This window comes from Pygocentrus nattereri, chromosome 28 (assembly GCF_015220715.1).
Source record: "Pygocentrus nattereri isolate fPygNat1 chromosome 28, fPygNat1.pri, whole genome shotgun sequence".
Lineage (NCBI taxonomy): Eukaryota > Metazoa > Chordata > Actinopteri > Characiformes > Serrasalmidae > Pygocentrus > Pygocentrus nattereri.
The window spans coordinates 1,866,903-1,886,621 of NC_051238.1; the positions used below are offsets into that span (position 1 = coordinate 1,866,903).

General features: G+C 45.2%; 1 protein-coding gene across 2 annotated transcripts in view; it reads left to right on the forward strand.

Annotated features, from left to right (window-relative positions):
* The window catches only part of doc2d (double C2-like domains, delta), a 79,102-nt gene that overhangs the window by 53,576 nt on the left and 5,807 nt on the right, over nt 1-19,719 (forward strand). The window contains exons 9-10 of one of the 2 annotated variants that reach the window (XM_017686068.2): nt 11,760-11,841; nt 12,926-13,022. In XM_017686068.2, coding sequence (XP_017541557.1) covers nt 11,760-11,841; nt 12,926-13,022 — 179 coding nt within the window. The remainder of the gene's footprint in view (nt 1-11,759; nt 11,842-12,925; nt 13,023-19,719) is intronic. The other variant, XM_017686069.2, reaches the window with a different exon arrangement.

Below are 19,719 nucleotides of genomic sequence, written 5' to 3' on the forward strand. Positions count from 1 at the left end.
ACAAATTAATACATTAAGCCCACAGATCAATATAATGTGGCCAACTGATGCCATAATTTACTATATTGAGGCAGATAATTATTATATTTAGGCCACAAATGAATCCAATCCACTTTCATACTGTAAAATGTAAATAAAAACAAAATGCAAAGATGTTTAAATCATTTAAAACCTATATTGATTAAAAATCATGCAAAGATGTTGAAAAATATTTTTTTAAATTTTGAATTTTGAATTTAACGCCGACAAGTCATTCCAGTAAAGTTGGGACGGGGCCTGTTTACCGCTGTGTGTCATCACCTCTTCTTTAACAGCGCTCTGTAAGTGTTTGGGAACTGAGGAGATGCCGCTGTAGTTCTGAAAGTGAAATGTTTCCTGTTCTTGTTTGATTCAGGAGTTCAGCTGATCATTTGTCATATATTTCATTTCATAACCCTCCAAATGTTCTCAGTGGTGACCGGTCTGGACTGCAGGCAGGTCAGTTTAACACCCAGACTCTTTTAATACGGATCAATGCTGCTGTAATACCTGCAGAATGTGGTTTGACATCGTCTTGCTGAAATAATCAAGGCCTTCCCTGAAAAAGACGTCGTCTGGACGGCAGCAGATGTTGATAAAACATGTTTGTATCATTCAGCTTTAATGGAGCCTTCACAGATGTGCAGGTCACCCAGGCCATGAGCACTAATGCCCCCTAAACCATGAATGCTGGCTTTTGAACTGAGCACTGATAACAAGCTGAGGGGTCTTTTGCCCGGAGGACACAGTGTCCATGATCTCCAAAAGGAATTTCAAATTTTGCACCACAGAACAGAGTGGAGCTCCTCTCTCTCAAAGTGCTCTTTATCTGATGGGGACAGTTTTTGTGTCTACCAGGTCTTCCAGGTGTTGTCAGTGATGGACGAAGTACATGTAACCATATACCTCAGTAAAAGAAGAAGTTCCTCCCTTTAGACCTCCACTTGAGTAAAAGTACTAAAGTATTTCCCTTCAAATGTACTTAAGTATAAAGTAAAAGTACTAAAAGAGGAATTCTGGCTCTGATGTCCTGTTATCATTTTTATAACCAGACTGGCTTCATGAACTCATTTCAGGTGAAAGTCCTCCAGCGTCTCTCTTGGTAAACAAGTCTTTTAATAGAACGTCATTAATTAGTGACGCTGACGTCTATTAAAATGATCAGAAGCACAAAACACTGAAGGTAAACAGTTTCCATCAGGGAGAACCGAGTGGCTCTGAAATCACTTTTTACACACAAGCAAAGTTTCAGTTTCAGATTTATTTACAACTTAGTTCCAAGTTTAAGTTGAATAAAAACTGGCTTTAAACTCAGGATCACAGATGAGCTCCTTTACTATGTTGATCTGTAGGCGTCTGTTCATAAACATAAACCAGCCCAAACTCATTTACTATAAAATGAAATGGTGTTTGTAGAAATTCAGTAAAAAGCCGCGTCAGTCTCGACTGCATATGTGGACATATTTCTATATTGAGCTCTATTTACACAAAGTTAGGTTAGTTCATCATTTATGTTGAACAGACTCTCCCAAAGTTTTACGCTGCTGCGCTGACGTTGAACCGCGTGCTGCACTGGGTCGGTATGACCAACAGGTCAAAACCAGCTCTGAACAAAGTGACCGCTGGGCCCTGATTGGTGCTCTGGCTTTGCGCTTCTTTCGTTTTGACATGTTACGTTTTTATACACACAGAAACCAAAAGGAACGACAGATTTCTCAGAATGTAGGAGGAAAAAGTCGGATATTAGACTCTGAAATGTAGTGGAGTGAAAGGAGAAAGTCCAGAACGGAGAAACTTCAGTACAGATACACCAAAAATACTAAAGTACAGAAACTAATTACATTTACTCAGTTACTCAGTTACTGTCGACAGGTTGTTGTCAGGAGTCACGTTTCTCTGTAGCTTTTAATCAGTTTTTGGAAATGTGTGCTTAATGGCTGTTCTGGAGCGTAAAAACGAGTCACTTCATTAAAAAGCAACTGAGAAAATTCAAGCGAAAGCAAAGAGTCTCCGAACTTTTGTCTGTATGATATAATCCTGTACGTAACGCTGAAGGGAGCTCGGTGCTGGCGGCTGTGAGTGAGTTGGACTGTGCACGGCTGCTATTCCGTATAGTCGCGCTCTGTTTTAACAAGGCCTGCAGCACAAGTGAGTAATTAGCATGTGCGGGCGGGGTGTTATTGAGCATGCTCTAATTAGTGTGATTGCGCGGCCGTGACTCAGGCGCTGACGCTCGCTCTGCTTTTCACACTCATTTACTTCTCTTACAGTAACGCGCCGCGCTCAGACTCCTAACATGGCATGCCAGTGTTTTGGACGTGCAGGTCTGGATTAATTGCATGACCAATTAAACACGAATACATTTAGCTGCTCATTTACTAACAGCGCAGATGCAGGTGCCTGTAGTTTAACCAGCAGTAGACACTGAAAGACCAGGGCTCCCGGTTTAACCTTGATATCATCACTGGGGTTTGGCTGCACTGTTTAAAAGTGATGGCACAAACAATAAATCAATGATTTAATTCATTGATTCGTTGCATAACTGCTCTCACAATCCATTTCATTTGCATTCTGTATGAACAGGTTTGTGTTTGTACTTTTTTCTGTATGTTTCAATGCAAAAAAGAACAGAAACATTGCCGAAAACGCCGAAAGCCAGTTTTATGTGACACACGGCAAATTTTAAACAGCTTGTAAATATGTACAGATTCGCGTGAGAGATAATGAATTCCGCTCTTGGAAGTCTAGAGATGTTATTGTCCCTGTGCTTTATACTCATTACACACAGTGCTTTGCTCTCTGCTGGAGCTGTGCAGCCACAGAGGGAGCTGGACTGGGAGTTATTTTCAGACCTGGGGGGACAAATTCATGGACACTTTCTTAAGATAAAACTTGCGAAGGTTCTTAAGACAAACAAGAACTTCATATCGCTGCTGTTGGAACAAAACCTTGTATCTCCAAACCGGGAATTTTCCAGGAGAAGGAAAAAAATGCTGACAGGGTGCACATGTTCTAGAATCTTGAACACACACATATGCCTCTATATAAGAGTGTGAGTCAGTCAGTCAGTCTGTGTGTGTGTGACCGAGTGAGTGAGCGTGTGAGTGAGTGTGAGTGAATGAGTGAGACAGTCAGTCAGTGTGTGTGTATGCGTGTGTGTGTGTGTGTGTGTGTGTGTCAGAGGAAAACGTTACTCTTAATGTAAGTGAATGGAACCAGACGTCTCTCCAAGTCATTTTGGGCCGTTTCTTTTGCTCCATTCATCATGAAATTTACAGACAATGAAGAGCCCGACAGCTATTTTCAAACTGAAGCAAAAACAAAAAAATCGTCAAAATCTGACAACAACGATAAGAATGTTCCTAAATGCAATTCTTAAAAAAACTTAAGTTATCAAATATTCTCTTAAGATTGTCTTCATTGTTGTCCTACATAAGCTAAGCTGCATTTTTCCTTGCACCATGAACGATGCAGGGTACATTTTGAACATGTAAACACCGTTATTTCTGTTTATTTCGTTTTATCTACTCAGGAAAATGTCCTTAGTGTGATTTTTCTTAACTTCGTTCTTAAGGAAAAAAAGAGTCAAAAAATCGTGTTCTTCAAATAACTTGTTAGGAATTCTCTTATTTTCTTAAGATTAGTCCTATGAACAAGTGAAGTTCTGGGACACATTGTTCCAGTCGAAGTCGGAGCTGTTTTGGCAGCACACAGAGGACCAACAGCACATTACGCAAGTGGTCATGATGTTTTGGCTCTTTGGCGTAAACTCCATCAATGTTACTGAAGACTAGTTCAACTGAGCCGCCTCCAAAAAACGTTGAGAAGCGGATTTCATGGCTGAGGGATTAAAGGAAAAAAGTCCGTTGAAATGCAGAAAGGGCCGCTCGGCTTTAAAGGGTTAACGATATAAGACGAGTTGTGTGCACCGTGGACAGAACCGTAGGCTTGGTCTCACCCATAAACACTCTCAGCCTGAGGTGTTGATTCAGACAGAAACTTCTGAGTTAGAAGTCATTTCTTTAATTAGTGGATTAGTGCTGCTCTCCTGTGGGCTCGGTTACAGCACATCTCCACAGAGGCTCTGACGGGGAGCGCCACACGCTCGTGGTCAACACACACACACACACACACACACACCCTGTGGGAAACGTCACAGTAGTTTAATTTCCAGATCCAGACACATTCCCTCCTGGATTGAGCTAATATTCTGCTGCTCTGCATCTCGGGGCCTAATTAAACTGAACGTGTGAATGCACTCGTGCACCCAGGTGTCTGTCACCTACTCACCCGTAGCATTCATGTCGGCACTAGGGGGCAACATCACATTTACCAAACAAGCTTTCACACAGAACAAAGAAGAAACAGACCTGGTTTACTCCAGAGAACCTGTAGAGAGGCGACTTTCCGCTCTGCATTGTTTTCAGGGGTTTCTCAAACACTAGAGGGCGCTCCCGAGTGCGTCCAAAATGAATGGGTCGATATGGAGAATTTGAGCAAAATCATAGTTTAGAAACATTTTTAATGTAAAAGAATTCATTAATTTCCTGAACAGCATAAAACATTTTAACCCTGCTTTTACATTTAAGGGCTTTTAAACTGAGCTATAGGAGATAAAACGGCATCTCATGTATGTTCGTGACATCAGTGAGCATGAACAGCCAATGAGCTGCTCCGCTCGCCAATCAATCATCACGCTCAAGCAGTAAAGACCGCCTCCTGCTGCCCGAAGGAAACATACAGGTGAGATTTCTTTGCTTTTTAAGTGAAACACAGTCTTGTACTGTCTAAAATTAAAGGAAAGCTTCGGGCGAGTGATTAGAAACTATTTTAACTCCATTTACTCCCATTCATTGAGGACTCCCTCGTGTGCGCCCTCTGCTGTTCAGCAGACGCAAGTCGCAAACACAAAAAAAGTGACTGTTGCATAAGTTACTCGCTAAAACATGCTCTCAAACACACACATCTTCTAAGCCGCTTATCCTTCTGGGGCACAGGGGGAGCTGGAGCATATCCCAGCATTCATTGGGTGGAAGTCATTGACAGGTCACCACTCCAGAGCATGGCTGACAGACAGACATTCACGTCTAGGGGCAATTTAGCACGTCCAATCGGTCTGACTGCATGTCTTTGGACTGTGGGAGGGAACTGGAGAACCTGGAGGAAACCCACGCAGACACGGAGAGAACATGCAAACTCCACACAAAGAGGACCCTGCTCATCCGGCCGGAGAATCAAACCCAGGCCCGTCTTGCTGTGAGGCAACTGCGCTACCCGCTACACAACTGTGCCGCCCGCCAAACACATAGAACACATATCAGATGTTGAAAGTGAGACATTTTATCATTTCATGAAAAACATTCTCATTTAGAACTTTATGGCAGCAACACATCTCAGAAAAGTGGGGACAGGGCCGTGTCTACCATCGTGTAGCATCCCCATCTTCTTTAACATCAGTCTGTGAGGAGTGAGGAGACCAACTGCTGGAGTTTTGGGAGAGGAATGTTGCCCCATTCTTGTCTAATTTGGGATTCTAGCTGCTCAACAGTCCTGGGTCTTCTTTGGGTCTTCTTCTAAGATAGGGCTGCTGCTTATAAACACTTTTTGGTCTTTCTAGATCAAACACAGACATTTGAAGCATGTAAAAAACATGCGTGTTTTATATGAAGCTTATAACAGATCCATATATTTGAAGTTGTATGTATCAGTTTTACAGTGACTCTTTCAATAAAGAGCCCACAGAGCTGCCACTGCAGGTGGACAGTTTTCTGCATTTCAAGATTTTCACCCCGTTTTCAGCCAAAACTTGAAATAAGAGTATTACTGCAGTAATTACAGAGTTTAACTGCATGCATTATGATTATATTAAATTACAATTGATAAAATCTCAAATATAGACTTTTTACTTCCCAGGTGCCGTATTACAGAAACTTCTTTTGTCTCAAATTTTATCAGTTTAGTCTCCATGACGACTTCAGTACAGACTGAATTCCGGACAGTAGCTATTTGTCACGATTGGTTCTCCCAGTTTTGTCCATGTGTTCGTGTTGTGTCTTGGTCTAGTCCATGTGCTTTCTGTTTTGATCCCAGTCCGGCACCTTGTTTAGTTACTCCGCACCTGATTATTCCTACCTGTGTTTTCCACCTGTGTCTTGTGAACCCTCGTTAGCCCTCTTGTATTTAAGCCCTGTGTCTTCCTTTTCGTTTCTATGGTTTTTAGGCGGCTGAGACCGGCGGCGTAGTTCACTACCAGCATAATGAGCTCCATTTATTTCTACTGTAAAACGCGGCTTTCACTGGGAGATGTTTTTCTTTTCTAACTGCGTTTTTAAAAAATCTCAGACGCTGCCGACTCAGACTCTGATCACCTTCCTGTGTTAATGTTGATGATGAAATATTACAGTGATGGTGGTGAATAATGAGGAGACGGAGCTGAATGTGTGTCTGTTTATTAGGAGGAGTAACATTAGCGCGCTCAGCTAAAGCGTTTGGGAAATGGAGACTGAAACTGGAGAGTGGCGACGCTCTGATAAACAGCAGGGGGAGCTCTGATAAACAGAAGGGGGCGCTCTGAAAAACAACAGGGAGAGCTCTGATAAACAGCAGGGGGGCTCTGATAAATAGCAGAGGGCGACTCTGATAAACAGCAGGGGGCAACGCTGGTAAATAGCAGGGGGCGACTCTGATAAACAACAGGGGGAGCTCTGATAAACAGCAGTGGGAGCTCTGATAAACAGCAGGGGGCGCTCTCACAGTATTCACAGATTATAGTTTATCACTCTTTAGTTTAGTTTGACCTTTTTTTACATCAGTATCAGCAGCTGTGACTCACATTTTTCACATTAGTTTGATTACATGTTTACGTTTCAGCTATGTGTATGGTCAGTTGCTAGGCAACAGACATGACAGTTTATTGTTGATTTCGATTGAGTAGGTTAAGATGTCCTAACTGCAGACAAGATGCTGTAAGATAAGATTTACTTCTACTTAATACAGATTAGTGAAAAATCTTATCTTTAGACAAAATGATGGGAGGTTTCTGTAATACAGCCCCAGGAATCGTTCTCTGAAGTCTTAGAAGGTCCTGAAGTCTTCCTCACTGTATGCTTACTTGTGTACTTACGTCTTCATGAACGTATAAATCATCCCCAGTGTGACAGTCCATCAGACTCCACTTGGTCTCGGGCCACTAACCCAGCCTCATGTATAAATAACGATGTTTTTGTTTTTTCCCCCATCTACCAGCCTTCATCAGACATAATGTCAACCAATTAATAACTAACACCCACCGAATGAAATATCGATCTGATCATAATTTATTCACCTTTATACTCCATTATACACACAACACTGACTCATTAATAACATCCAGCCCACAGAGAGGATATACAGCTCCATCACTCAACCAGTCAACAGGCATTAGGTAACGTCAACACATTCACACCCCGTGCTACATCATACTCACTGATGGTCACTCAATATATCATTAAGACATTAGCGTTTCATGAGTTGGTGTTATTTTATACAGTATTAATAATGCATGTACACTGTTATTAATGAAGGTTCTGTTCAGGAATGTTTTTCATTCATCGAGGTACAAACAGCGTAAATGTTCCCTCAAACCTCCAGCAGTGGGTCTAAGGTCTGACTGTGAAGCTTAAATCAGTTCTTCCAGGTGAAAAGTTGGTATTTGTTCCTTTTCATAACCAAATGTTTTAAAACAGAGCAGTAGAATAAAATCCTGGAGGCGAGGCGGGGTGTGTGGAGTCAGTCCAGCTTAGAACACGTCATTCCAGTGGATTATGGTTCAGTTATTGTTCCCGGCTAAAGGTACTGAGATGTTGAGGGTTCCACCCCAGTGATGAAAGGGGTACCACCCCAGTGACCGTCTAGTGAATGCTTCATAGTGGGCACTTATTTTCCCATGAAGTCCATTACCATGGTACAATGTAGAGGAGAGGGGGGTTCCCAGCCTAACACAGGGTAAAATGTAACCCAGCTTTTTATGTAGTTAAACAATTCCAAAAGGAATGTACATATTCTCAAATTCCCATAACTGTGTGTTAAGTATTTTCACTGTTTTGTAAGAGAACCATCGTGATAGCGTTTTACGGTCATTTCCTTCATAACTCGCATAAAAATTGCTAGGAATGCGCTGATGTCTCAGTCGCTACCTAGTGGAATTTCTCATTCCACCTTAAATGGTTGGAAGCTGGCGATTAAAAAGCTAAGTTCAGCTTCATATCAGAGCAGAATTCTTGGTGGCGATAATAAATAACTGCCCCCCGTCTTTGCAGGCGTATGATGCCCTAGATGTATTTAAGCAGTGAGGAGCTGAACTTTCCCCTCCTCTGCTGTCACTGCAGGCCGGCAGGGTCGCCTACAGAGCGGCGCTGGCAGCTGTTAATGAAGTGGTGTAGTTTTCTGTTTGTGCTCTTTCTTACTCAGTGGCTCATTTGATTTATTGATGCGTAAAACTGAAGCTGTGATTGAATCGCGAGCGTCCTGCTTTTCACTCTCCTTCGGAGATGTCAGTGCGATATACCATTACTGCTCTAATATGGAGACAAAGCAGGAAAACACATCCTGATTATTTTTCCAGGCTATTTTACATACAGTTCACCTGTCCTGTCATGTAACACACGCGTGTGATCACCACAGCTGGAGGCAGCATGTTGGAAATGGCTGGAAAACCTTGTCTCTTCTGTTTATGTAAAAGTTGCTGATGACAACTGATGACGTATCCGGTTCATTTTATAGGGGGAAGATTTCAACCGCTACCCCTTCTAACTCAGTTTCAAGGGGGAGGGTTACACTCGAAAACAAGGGGTAGGGGTAAAAATAAGAAATGGGATTGGGCCACTATATAAGTTAAGTGATACTTTTTAATCCCACAAACGGGGAAATTCCACCTCTGCATTTAACCCATCCATGAAGTGAAACACCACATACACACTAGTGAATACACACTCACACTAAGGGGCAGTGAGCACACTTGCCCGGAGCAGTGGGCAGCCCTATCCACGGTGCCTGGGGAGTAATTGGGGGTTAGGTGTCTTGCTCAAGGACACCTCAGTCATAGACTGTCAGCACTGGGGATCGAACCGGTGACCTTCCAGTTACAGTTCACTCACCTCCAGCCCACGACTGCCCCACTATATCGCTGCTCTTTGTAGTTCTACAGTTACAGACTGCAGTCCATCTGTTTCTCTGATACTCTGTTACCCTGTTCTTCAGTGGTCAGGACCACCATGGACCCTCACAGAGCAGGTACTGTTTGGGTGGTGGGTCATTCTCAGCACTGCAGTAACGCTGACGTGGTGGTGGTGGTGTGTTAGAACCAACAAAATTAGATTATGAGCTCAAAGTGCAGAACTGACCTTGATAGCTTTATTAATTGCACAAACTCATTTTTCCTCTGTTCATGGTCAGCGGTCAAACCACTGAAACTGAGGTGAGGCTGTTTTAGCTTCAACTTAAACACTTAAGTGAGCTGTGCACGCTCTACATGTCATCATTGTTATTATCATTGCATTGGCAGGAGCAGCATTACCATGTGAAAAGGGCCCGTGTAACTGCCGCACTATTTAAGATACTCAGGAAATTAGAACAAAAAAAGAAGCTGACTTCAGCCTCATCGAGAGAGTATAAGGCATGAAAACGGATGAGGAGGCTGCTCTGTTTCTGCTTGACTGGAAGGCAACAATAACTTATTTTTGCTTCACAGATTCAGTAGTTCAGTATTATTTTGTCTTGCTTGCTAATGTTCATGTACAAGCTGTTTGGTCACCCACAGCCTAGCTACTTTAAATGAAAAGAGCCAGAAAATTCCCATTTTCCACCAACAGGACCTTTAATACAGAGCTTTGTACAGCGTGAGAGCAGAGGGAAAACGCTGATTTCACAACCTGTCATTCACTGAGGAAACCACTTTTCCTTCATCGCCGTTCTCACTCGCTTTCCTCTTTTAACTCTATCTCTCTCTCTCTTTCTCTTTCTCCCCAGCTCTCTCTCTTTGTGTCTTTCTCTCTCTCTCGCCCTCTCTCTCTTTCTGCCCCCCCCCCCCCCCCCCTCTCTCCGCTCTGATGTTTATCTGTAATGAATAGTAAAGTAGTGATTGTTAATTCACTGGTGATTCCATTACAGCCCCTGGGCATTCTGGGAAATCTCGCCAACCCCTCCAGCTTTCCGTATCTGCGTCCTTTTCCATCCGTCTTTCCATCCTGTTTAATTATCCCCATCCTCCGTTAGAGATCTCTCCACTGATTACACTTCACACAGCCTGTTTGCCTGCCTGCCTGTCTGCCTGCCTGTATGTCTGTCTGTCTGTCTGTCTGCCTTCCTGCCTGTCTGCCTGCCTGTCTGTCTGTCTGTCTGTCTGTCTGCCTGTCTGCCTTCCTGCCTGCCTGCCTGTCTGCCTGCCTGTCTGCCTTCCTGCCTGTCTTCTTCTGCCTCTCGATCTGCATCTGTTCTCCTTTCCTTTTCTCTCTCTCTCAATCTCTCTATCTCACTCTCACTCTCTCCTCTTGTCTCTACTTCTCTCTCGCTCTTTTCCCCTCACTCTCCTCCTCTCTCTCTTCCTCTCTCTCTTTTCCTCTTACTCTCCTCCTTTCTCTCTTTTCCCCTCATTCTTCTCCTCTCTCTTTTTCCCCTCACTCTCCTCCTCTCTCTCTTTTCCTCTTTCTTTTCACCTCACTCTCCTCCTCTCTGTCTTTTCCCCTCCCTCTCTCCTCCTCTCTCTTCCTCTCTCTCTCTTTTGTCGAGTGTACCCCCTCTCCCGCTGTAATTCGTCATGCTCTAAAATCAGCTCTAATCTCCTGCGCTCCTGCCTGTGTTCCAGTTCTTCTCATTTTTGGTGACGAACATAAGCACTGTGATATAAACTCGACCTAATACCAAATTAATCATCATCTAACACTTTGTTTATGAACATTAATAATTATAGAACTGTTACAAAAGTTAGTAAATACTTTTAATATGTTTGGTGCTTTAACTTCTTCTTCTCTAGGGTATATTTAGTTTTTATCCATCTGAGTTTTCATGACCAAATCATAAAGTAAATGATTCAGTAACTGCATGAAATAAATGTAAATTTGTATTTTTCTCTGTAAAACCTCCCCGTCAAATGAACAGAATGTGTTTTCTGATCTCCACATGTCACTATATGCTTACAATTTACTGCTGAAAGCCAAAAATCTGCGCCGCTCTTTGTGTTATTTTCTAAAAGTGATGTTTCCAGAGCAGATCACTGAAGAGACGCCGTCTGTTTATAGTTTAGAGCCCAGATTTGAGGAAAAACGGGTCGATTTTCAGTAGAAAAACAAAGTTCAGCTTCTTTTATTATAATGGTTTAAAATGACGTCACCGTCTATTAGACTGGAGAGAAGAGCTACAGCCTCACACGACGCCCAGCTTCTGAATGGAGCTTATGGAATATGAACGTTATGAAGAACATGACCAAGTGCGCTTTGGAACCACCGGTGGTCCCGTGGAGGTCAAAATGTCAAGATCAATGACATTTTAGCTCAATATCAGATTCTCCTAGTATTATTATCAGAAGCACACATAAATTAATGAACTGGCTGAATTTAATGTGAATAAAGAAAGTGCTTTAGCACATTTGTTGGTGCCTTATGTCCTAAAAAGATCTCGTATTTTGGCAGACCTTGTTCACACCACAGCAGAAACTCGCTTTATCTCAATCTCTCTCTTTATCGTCCTCTCGTTCTCTTCATCCTCAGCGTTCTCCAGCCGGATATGGGGAAGAAGTCCAAGTATAAAACATCAGTGAAGAAAAAAACACTAAACCCGGAGTTTAACGAGGTGAGAAAGTCATTTTGCTACGTATCCGACTTGCATTATAATTGAATTTAAATGCATTATTTTTCCTTCATTTATTTATTTCTTTTTGCAGTTTTCCAGAAGGCAAAACTGAATCACATGAGTATTTACAATGCTCACTTACACGTTTTTGAAAGAAAGAAAATAAATAAATAAATAAGACGCTGTATGCCTCATAAAGATGCAAACCATTCCATAAATCTTCATTACTATTCTTGTAAAAAACAAAAGGAATGGGTGACTTCGGAATCTATCAGTTCTCATTTTTGGAATCTGGAATTTTGTGAAGAGAAAAAAAAACACATCCATAATTTACAAAAGTATCAAGTGTTTAAGATTCAAAAAATGGTTTAAAACGTCGAATTTTTCTCAAAACGTCAAAATATGGCTAAAAACTAAAACAAAGGTTGGGGAACCGGCTTTGCGAACGGAAGGTCAGCAAACTGCTAGATCCCTAGAGCTGAGAGTACGTGGCTGAAGTGCCCTTGAGCAAGACACCTAACCCCCAACGGCTCCTGTGGATAGGGCTGCCCACTGCTCCAGGGCAAGTGTGCTCACTGCCCCCTAGTGTGTGCTCACTAGTGTGTATGTGGTGTTTCATTGCACAGATGGGTTAAATGCAGAGGTGAAATTTCCCCGGTTGTGGGACTAATAAGGGTCACTTAAAACTGGGAGACAATGTTTCATGCAGCTGCCTTTAGAAGCGCCACCTACAGGCTGTGGCTGCTTTATTATGTAATTACAGTGGCTGAAAGATTCAACACACGAAAACAAATGTTGCTTTCATTACAATAACAACACAAACACATTCAAACACTAAAAGACACAAATTCATAGTCACAAGCAAAACAAGACAAGAACTAATTACAAACACACATTAGAGGTTCCAGATGTTTCAATGAGCTACGGCTGTGAATCAATGGTAAATCAAAGGCTGTAAGTCAGGCACCATGCTGGACCCAGCACGGTTATCCTGGACTTTGAGAAGGTCCTTCAGCCGCTGTGACCTCCAAAGACGAGTGTTTGTGCCTGTTTAGCTGATTTCGCTGTTCTCCTCCTCCTGCAGGAGTTCATATATGAGGTTCCTCATGACCAGCTGGCGAAGAAAACCCTGGAGATCTCCGTGTGGGATTATGACCTGGGCATGAGTAATGACTTCATAGGTGAGTGATTTAAAGAGCTATTCTGCTGATTTTTCACATTTCCTGCATAACTCAGCTTTTCAGATGTAATCAGAGAGATTCAGATATGAAATAGTAAAATCTTTACAGTGGTGGTGATAGGAACCAGGCGTCGCCATGACTACAACACAGATATAGACACTTTATTTACCATCCAGAACCACCAGAGAACCTACACAAGCCTTCTGAGTTTATATGGAATGTTGATGATGGAAAACAGTGGAAAATCTGGAATAATGTATATTTTAGGGACTACTTGACTCACAATGCTCTTTAAACCGCCTCAAAACTATCGTAAAAGTGTCTCAGACATCAGGCAGTGAATTCATAACCAGGTCATGTAATGACTTTCTGTGAAACGCACGTCATGTGTCTTCAGTATCAGGATCATATCTGGATGAGGCTAGATAACCACAGCAAAGACGCATTTAAAACAGATGCAGGTCTAATCACGTCTAATCACTAATCAAACAGCTTCAGGAGGTGAACTGAGATGCATTTGTGAACACATTCGTCTCTCTAAGACACGTTCAACATCTGAAACTGCACCCAGGACAATTGAAACCCTCCCAGTACAAACAAAATGCCTCCCAGTACAACCAAAACTCCTCCCAGTACAACCAAAACCCCTCCCAATACAACCAAAACTCCTCCCAGTACAACCCAAACCCCCTTCCAGTACAACCAAACCTCTCTCAGTACAACCAAAACCCCTCCCAATACAACCAAAACTCCTCCCAGTACAACCCAAACCCCCTTCCAGTACAACCAAAACTCCTCCCAGTACAACCCAAACCCCTCCCAATACAACCAAAACTCCTCCCAGTACAACCCAAACCCCCTTCCAGTACAACCAAAACCTCTCGCAGTACAACCAAAACCCCTCCCAATACAACCAAAACACCTCCCAGTACAAACCAAACCCCTCCCAATACAACCAAAACTCCTCCCAATACAACCAAAACCCCTCCCAATACAACCAAAACTCCTCCCAGTACAACCCAAACCCCCTTCCAGTACAACCAAAACCTCTCCCAGTACAACCAAAACTCCTCCCAATACAACCAAAACCCCTCCCAATACAACCAAAACCCCTCCCAATACAACCAAAACTCCTCCCAGTACAACCCAAACCTCCTTCCAGTACAACCAAAACCTCTCTCAGTACAACCCAAACCCCCTTCCAGTACAACCCAAACCCCTCCCAATACAACCAAAACTCCTCCCAGTACAACCAAAACTCCTCCCAGTACAACCCAAACCCCCTTCCAGTACAACCAAAACTCCTCCCAGTCATCATCATCGGCGGTCACTCGTAGTCGAGTATGACTGTCCTCCTTCTTAGTCCTTGTGGGTCTTTAGATGGGCATAGAGGCCAATTCTGGACCCAATTATTCTTGTACAATATGGACAAGGGAATTTAGCAGTAGTACATTTGGGTCTGGCCTGCTTGGACGTTAATCTCTCCTTTCTGAGTCTGCGTTTGACTTGGGCAGCCTGGCAGAGGTCAACGTTATACACGGCACCCTTTTGGACAAGATTTCTCCAGCCCATCCTGTCTTTTGCAGCATCTTCCCATGATTTAAGTTCTATGTGACAATTTTTTAAGTTCGTTTTGATGTTGTCCTTAAATCTCTTCTTCTGGCCTCCAGGGGCCCTTTTCCCTACAGCTAGCTGGGAGTAGAGAACTTGTTTTGGGAGGCGAGAGTCAGGCATGCGGATAATATGACCAACCCACCTAAGTTGGTTTTGAGCAATGGTGGCGGTGATAGTAGAAATATGTGCCTCCTCCAAAACGCTGGTGTTAGTGCGTCGGTCCTCCCATCTAATCCTCAATATTTTACGGAGGCATCTTTGATGATCCTCTCCATGGATCACCACCTTATCGTGGTGGAGGGGTTTGCGTGCTTGAATGATCCTAGGAGCTATGTTGTCTGGAGCAAAAGCTCCTGGTAGGGTCTCCCATGGCAAACTGGTCCTAGGTGACAGGTCAGACAAAGTGTGATCCATAATAACCCCTATGAGAAGACAAGAACAGGATTTGTGTACCCTGCCCGGATCAGGGTTACCGGGGCCCACCCTGGAGCCAGGCCTGGGGGAGGGGCTCGCCAGCGAGCGTCTGGTGGCCGGGCATTTACTCATGGTGCCCGGCCGGGCCCAGCCCGAAGGAGTTACATGAGTCCCCCTCCCATCGACCCACCACCAATGGGAGGGGCAGTAGTAGGGGTTCGGTGCATTGTGGATCGGGCAGTGTCCGAAGGCGTGGGCCTTGGCGTTCTATCCTCGGTTGCTGAAACTGGCTTTTGGAACTTGGAACGTTACCTCACTGGCGGGGAAGGAGCCTGAGTTGGTGCGCGAGGTTGAGAGATACCGGCTAGATATAGTCGGGCTCACCTCAACACACAGCTTGGGCTCTGGGTCCAATCTCCTTGAGAGGGGCTGGACTTTATTCTTTTCTGGAGTTGCCCATGGTGAGAGGCGGCGGGCAGGTGTGGGCTTTCTCATAGCCCCTCGACTCGGTGCCTGTATGTTGGGGTTTTCTCCGGTGGACGAGAGGGTAGCTTCCCTACGCCTTCGGGTTGGGGAACGGGTCCTGACTGCTGTCTGTGCTTATGCACCGAACAGCAGTTCAGAGTACCCAGCCTTCTTAGAGTCCTTGGAAAGGGTGCTTGAAAGTGCTCCTCCTGGAGACTCGATTGTCCTACTGGGGGACTTCAACGCTCACGTGGGCAATGACAGTGAGACCTGGAGGGGTGTGATTGGGAGGAATGGCCTCTCTGATTTGAACCCGAGTGGTGTTCAGTTTTTGGACTTCTGTGCAAACCACAGTTTGTCCATCACGAACACCATGTTTGAACACAAGGATGTCCATAAGTGCACATGGCACCAGGACACCCTAGGGCGCAGTTCAATGATTGACTTTGTAGTCGTGTCATCGGACTTGCGGCCATGTGTTTTGGACACTCAGGTAAAGAGAGGGGCTGAGCTGTCAACTGATCACCACCTGGTGGTGAGTTGGTTCAGCTGGTGGGGGAAGATGCCGGTCAGACCAGGCAAGCCCAAACGTATAGTGAGGGTTTGCTGGGAACATCTGGCAGAAGAACCTGTCAGATTGATCTTCAACTCACACCTCCATCAGAACTTTGACCAGATATTGTGGGAGGTGGGGGACATAGACTCAGAATGGGCCATGTTCCGTTCCTCCATTTTTGAAGTGGCTGACTGTAGCTGTGGCCGTAAGGTAGTTGGTGCCTGTCGGGGCGGTAATCCTCGAACCCGGTGGTGGACACCCCAGGTGAGAGATGCCGTCAAGCTGAAGAAGGAGTCCTACCGGGTATGGTTGGCCTGTGGGACACCAGAGGCAGCTGGCAGGTATCGACAGGCAAAGCAATCTGCGGCTTCAGTCGTCGCCAAGGCAAAAACCCGTGTATGGGAGGAGTTTGGTGAGGCCTTGGAAAGTGACTTTAAGTCGGCTCCGAAAAGATTCTGGCAAACCGTCAGGCGACTCAGAAGGGGAAAGCGGTGTGCCACTAGCACTGTATATAGTGGAGATGGTGTGCTGCTGACTTCGACTGAAGACGTCATTGGGCGGTGGAAGGAATACTTTGAGGACCTTCTCAATCCCACCGACACGTTCTCCAGTGAGGAGGCAGAGTCTGGGGACATGGGAATAGGCTTGTCCATTACTGAGGCCAAAGTTGCTAAGGTAGTTAAGAAGCTCCTTGGTGGCAAGGCTCCAGGGGTGGATGAGATCCGCCCTGAGTTCCTCAAGGCTCTGGATGTTGTGGGGCTGTCTTGGCTGACACGCCTTTTCAACATTGCGTGGATATCGGGGGCGGTGCCACTGGATTGGCAGACTGGGGTGGTGGTGCCTCTTTTTAAAAAAGGGGTCCGGAGGGTGTGTTCCAACTACAGGGGAATCACACTCCTCAGCCTCCCTGGTAAGGTCTATGCAGGGGTACTGGAGAAGAGAGTCCGGCTTATAGTTGAACTTCGGATCCAGGAGGAGCAGTGCGGGTTCCGCCCTGGTCGTGGATCACTGGACCAACTCTTCACCCTCTCCAGGATTCTGGAGGGTTCATGGGAGTTTGCCCAACCAGTCCACATGTGCTTTGTGGATCTGGAGAAGGCATTCGACTGTGTTCCCCGGGGTATTCTGTGGGAGGTGCTTCGGGAGTACGGGGTACATGGCTCTTTGCTACGAGCAATTCAGGCCCTGTACAAACAAAGCAGGAGTTTGGTGCGCATGGCCGGCAGTAAGTCAGACTCGTTCCCAGTGAGAGTTGGACTCCGTCAGGGCTGCCCTTTGTCACCTATTCTATTCATAATTTTTATGGATAGAATTTCTAGGCGCAGTCAGGGGATGGAGGGTGTCCGGTTTGGTGACCTCAGGGTTACATCGCTGCTGTTTGCAGATGATGTGGTCCTATTGGGGACATCAGGCCGTGAACTTCAGCTTTCGCTGGATCGGTTTGCAGCCGAGTGTGAAGCGGCCGGGATGAGAATCAGTACCTCCAAATCCGAGACCATGGTTCTCAGGCGGAAAAGGGTGGAGAGCCCTCTCTGGGTCGGGGATAGGCTCTTGCCTCAAGTGGAGGAGTTCAAGTATCTCGGGGTCTTGTTCACGAGTGATGGTACAAGGGAGCGGGAGATTGACAGGCGGATTGGTGCTGGGTCAGCAGTGATGCGGGCTCTTTACCGGTCTGTTGTGGTAAAGAAAGAGCTGAGCCATAAGGCAAGGCTCTCGATTTACCGGTCGATCTACGTTCCCACCCTCACCTATGGTCATGAGCTTTGGGTAATGACCGAAAGAATAAGATCGCGAATACAAGCGGCTGAAATGAGTTTCCTCCGCAGGGTGTCTGGACTCTCCCTTAGAGATAGGGTGAGAAGTTCGGTCATCCGGGAGGGACTCGGAGTAGAGCCGCTGCTTCTTCACATCGAGAGGAGTCAGCTGAGGTGGTTCGGGCATCTGGTTAGGATGCCTCCTGGACGCCTCCCTCAGGAGGTGTCACAGGCAAGTCCACCTGGGAGGAGACCCCGGGGAAGACCCAGGACACGCTGGCGTGACTATATCGCCCAACTGGCCTGGGAGCGCCTCGGAATCCCCCTTGGAGAGCTAGTGGAAGTGGCTGGGGAAAGGGAGGTCTGGGCCTCATTGCTTAGGATGTTGCCCCCGCGACCCGAACCCCGGAGAAGCGGAAGCTAATGGATGGATGGATGGATGGCATCTTTGATGATATGTCTCAAGTGCTTTTAAGTGCCTAGTGTATGTGGTCCAGGCTTCTGACGCATACAGAAGGGTAGGCAGCACCACTGCTTTATAGACCAATATTTTGGTCTTTGATTGGAGGTCGCGGTTCTCAAAGACTCTTTTCCTTAGCCTTGAGAAAGCCCTACTTGCACAGCTGAGACGGAAGTCTATTTCATAATCCTCCCAGTACAACCAGCACAACTGAAACCCCTCCATGTACAAACAAAATTCCTCCCCATGCAGTGCATCACTGGGCTCATGATCTGTGTCTACACTCTCAGAAATAAAGGTGCTAGACTGTCACTGGGTCATTTCCCCCCTTGTCACTAGGGTGGTTCCCTCAAGGCTTCATCTCAGTACCTTTAGTCAGTTAACTGAACCATAATCCACTGAAATGATGTGTTCTAAGCTGGACTGACTCCACACACCCCGCCTCGCCTCCAGGCTTTTATTCTACTGCTCTGTTTTAAATCATTCGGTTATGAAAAGGAACAAATACAAACTTTTCACCTGGAGGAACTGATTTAAGCTCCACAACCAGACCATAAAACCACTACTGGAGCTTTGAGGGAACATTCACACTGTTTGTACCTTGATGAACGGAAAACATTCCTGAACAGAACCTTCATTTCTGACAGTGTATGAGGAAGACGATCATGAAGGACGTTCACAGTTGGGGATGAGACAAAATGCTTAATGTCAACATGAACAGACACGACTGTACAAAACACACGCAGACGAAGAGGCTGAACTGATAAACGATTGGTAATCAGTTGCTGTGTAACGAGCTGATTTGCATATTCCAGCCCACACGGCAATCAGATTTCTATCAGACTAACCGGAGAACCACTTCCATGAGGCTAACGTCTTATCAGGAGTCAGTCTAGGAAGCGACCAGGTGTTGCTCTGTTTACAGGATCACCTGCTTAGAGTCTGAAGGCTTCCTAGCTGAAGTATTAGGTGTGATTTCGGACTTTGGGAGTTTGGGAGTTTATTCTGCATCATTGAGCTCAAATTTTGCTTTATTTTTTCTTCAAGTTATTTGAAGAAATCCTGCATTTAATATGATTGTGTTTGTGATTAGCCAGTTCCTCTCAGTTCCTCTCGGTTCCTCTTGGTTCCTCTTGGTTCCTCTCGGTTCCTCTTGGTTCCTCTCGGTTCTTCTCGGTTCCTCTCGGCTCCTCTCGGTTCCTCTCAGTTCTTCTCGGTTCTTCTCGGTTCCTCTCAGTTCCTCGCCCTCTTTAATCTCTATAATCTCCATTAATGATTCCAGCAAAGCTAGAATTGCTGTGAGGAAGTGTGTGAGCGCTGCAGTCTGATGGTGTGTGTGAGTGTGTGATGATGTGAACAGCAGCAGGAGTGACGCAGAAACACAGCTAATTTGAGAGTGTGAGAGGGACGAGTGCAGTGACGGACAGATAAATG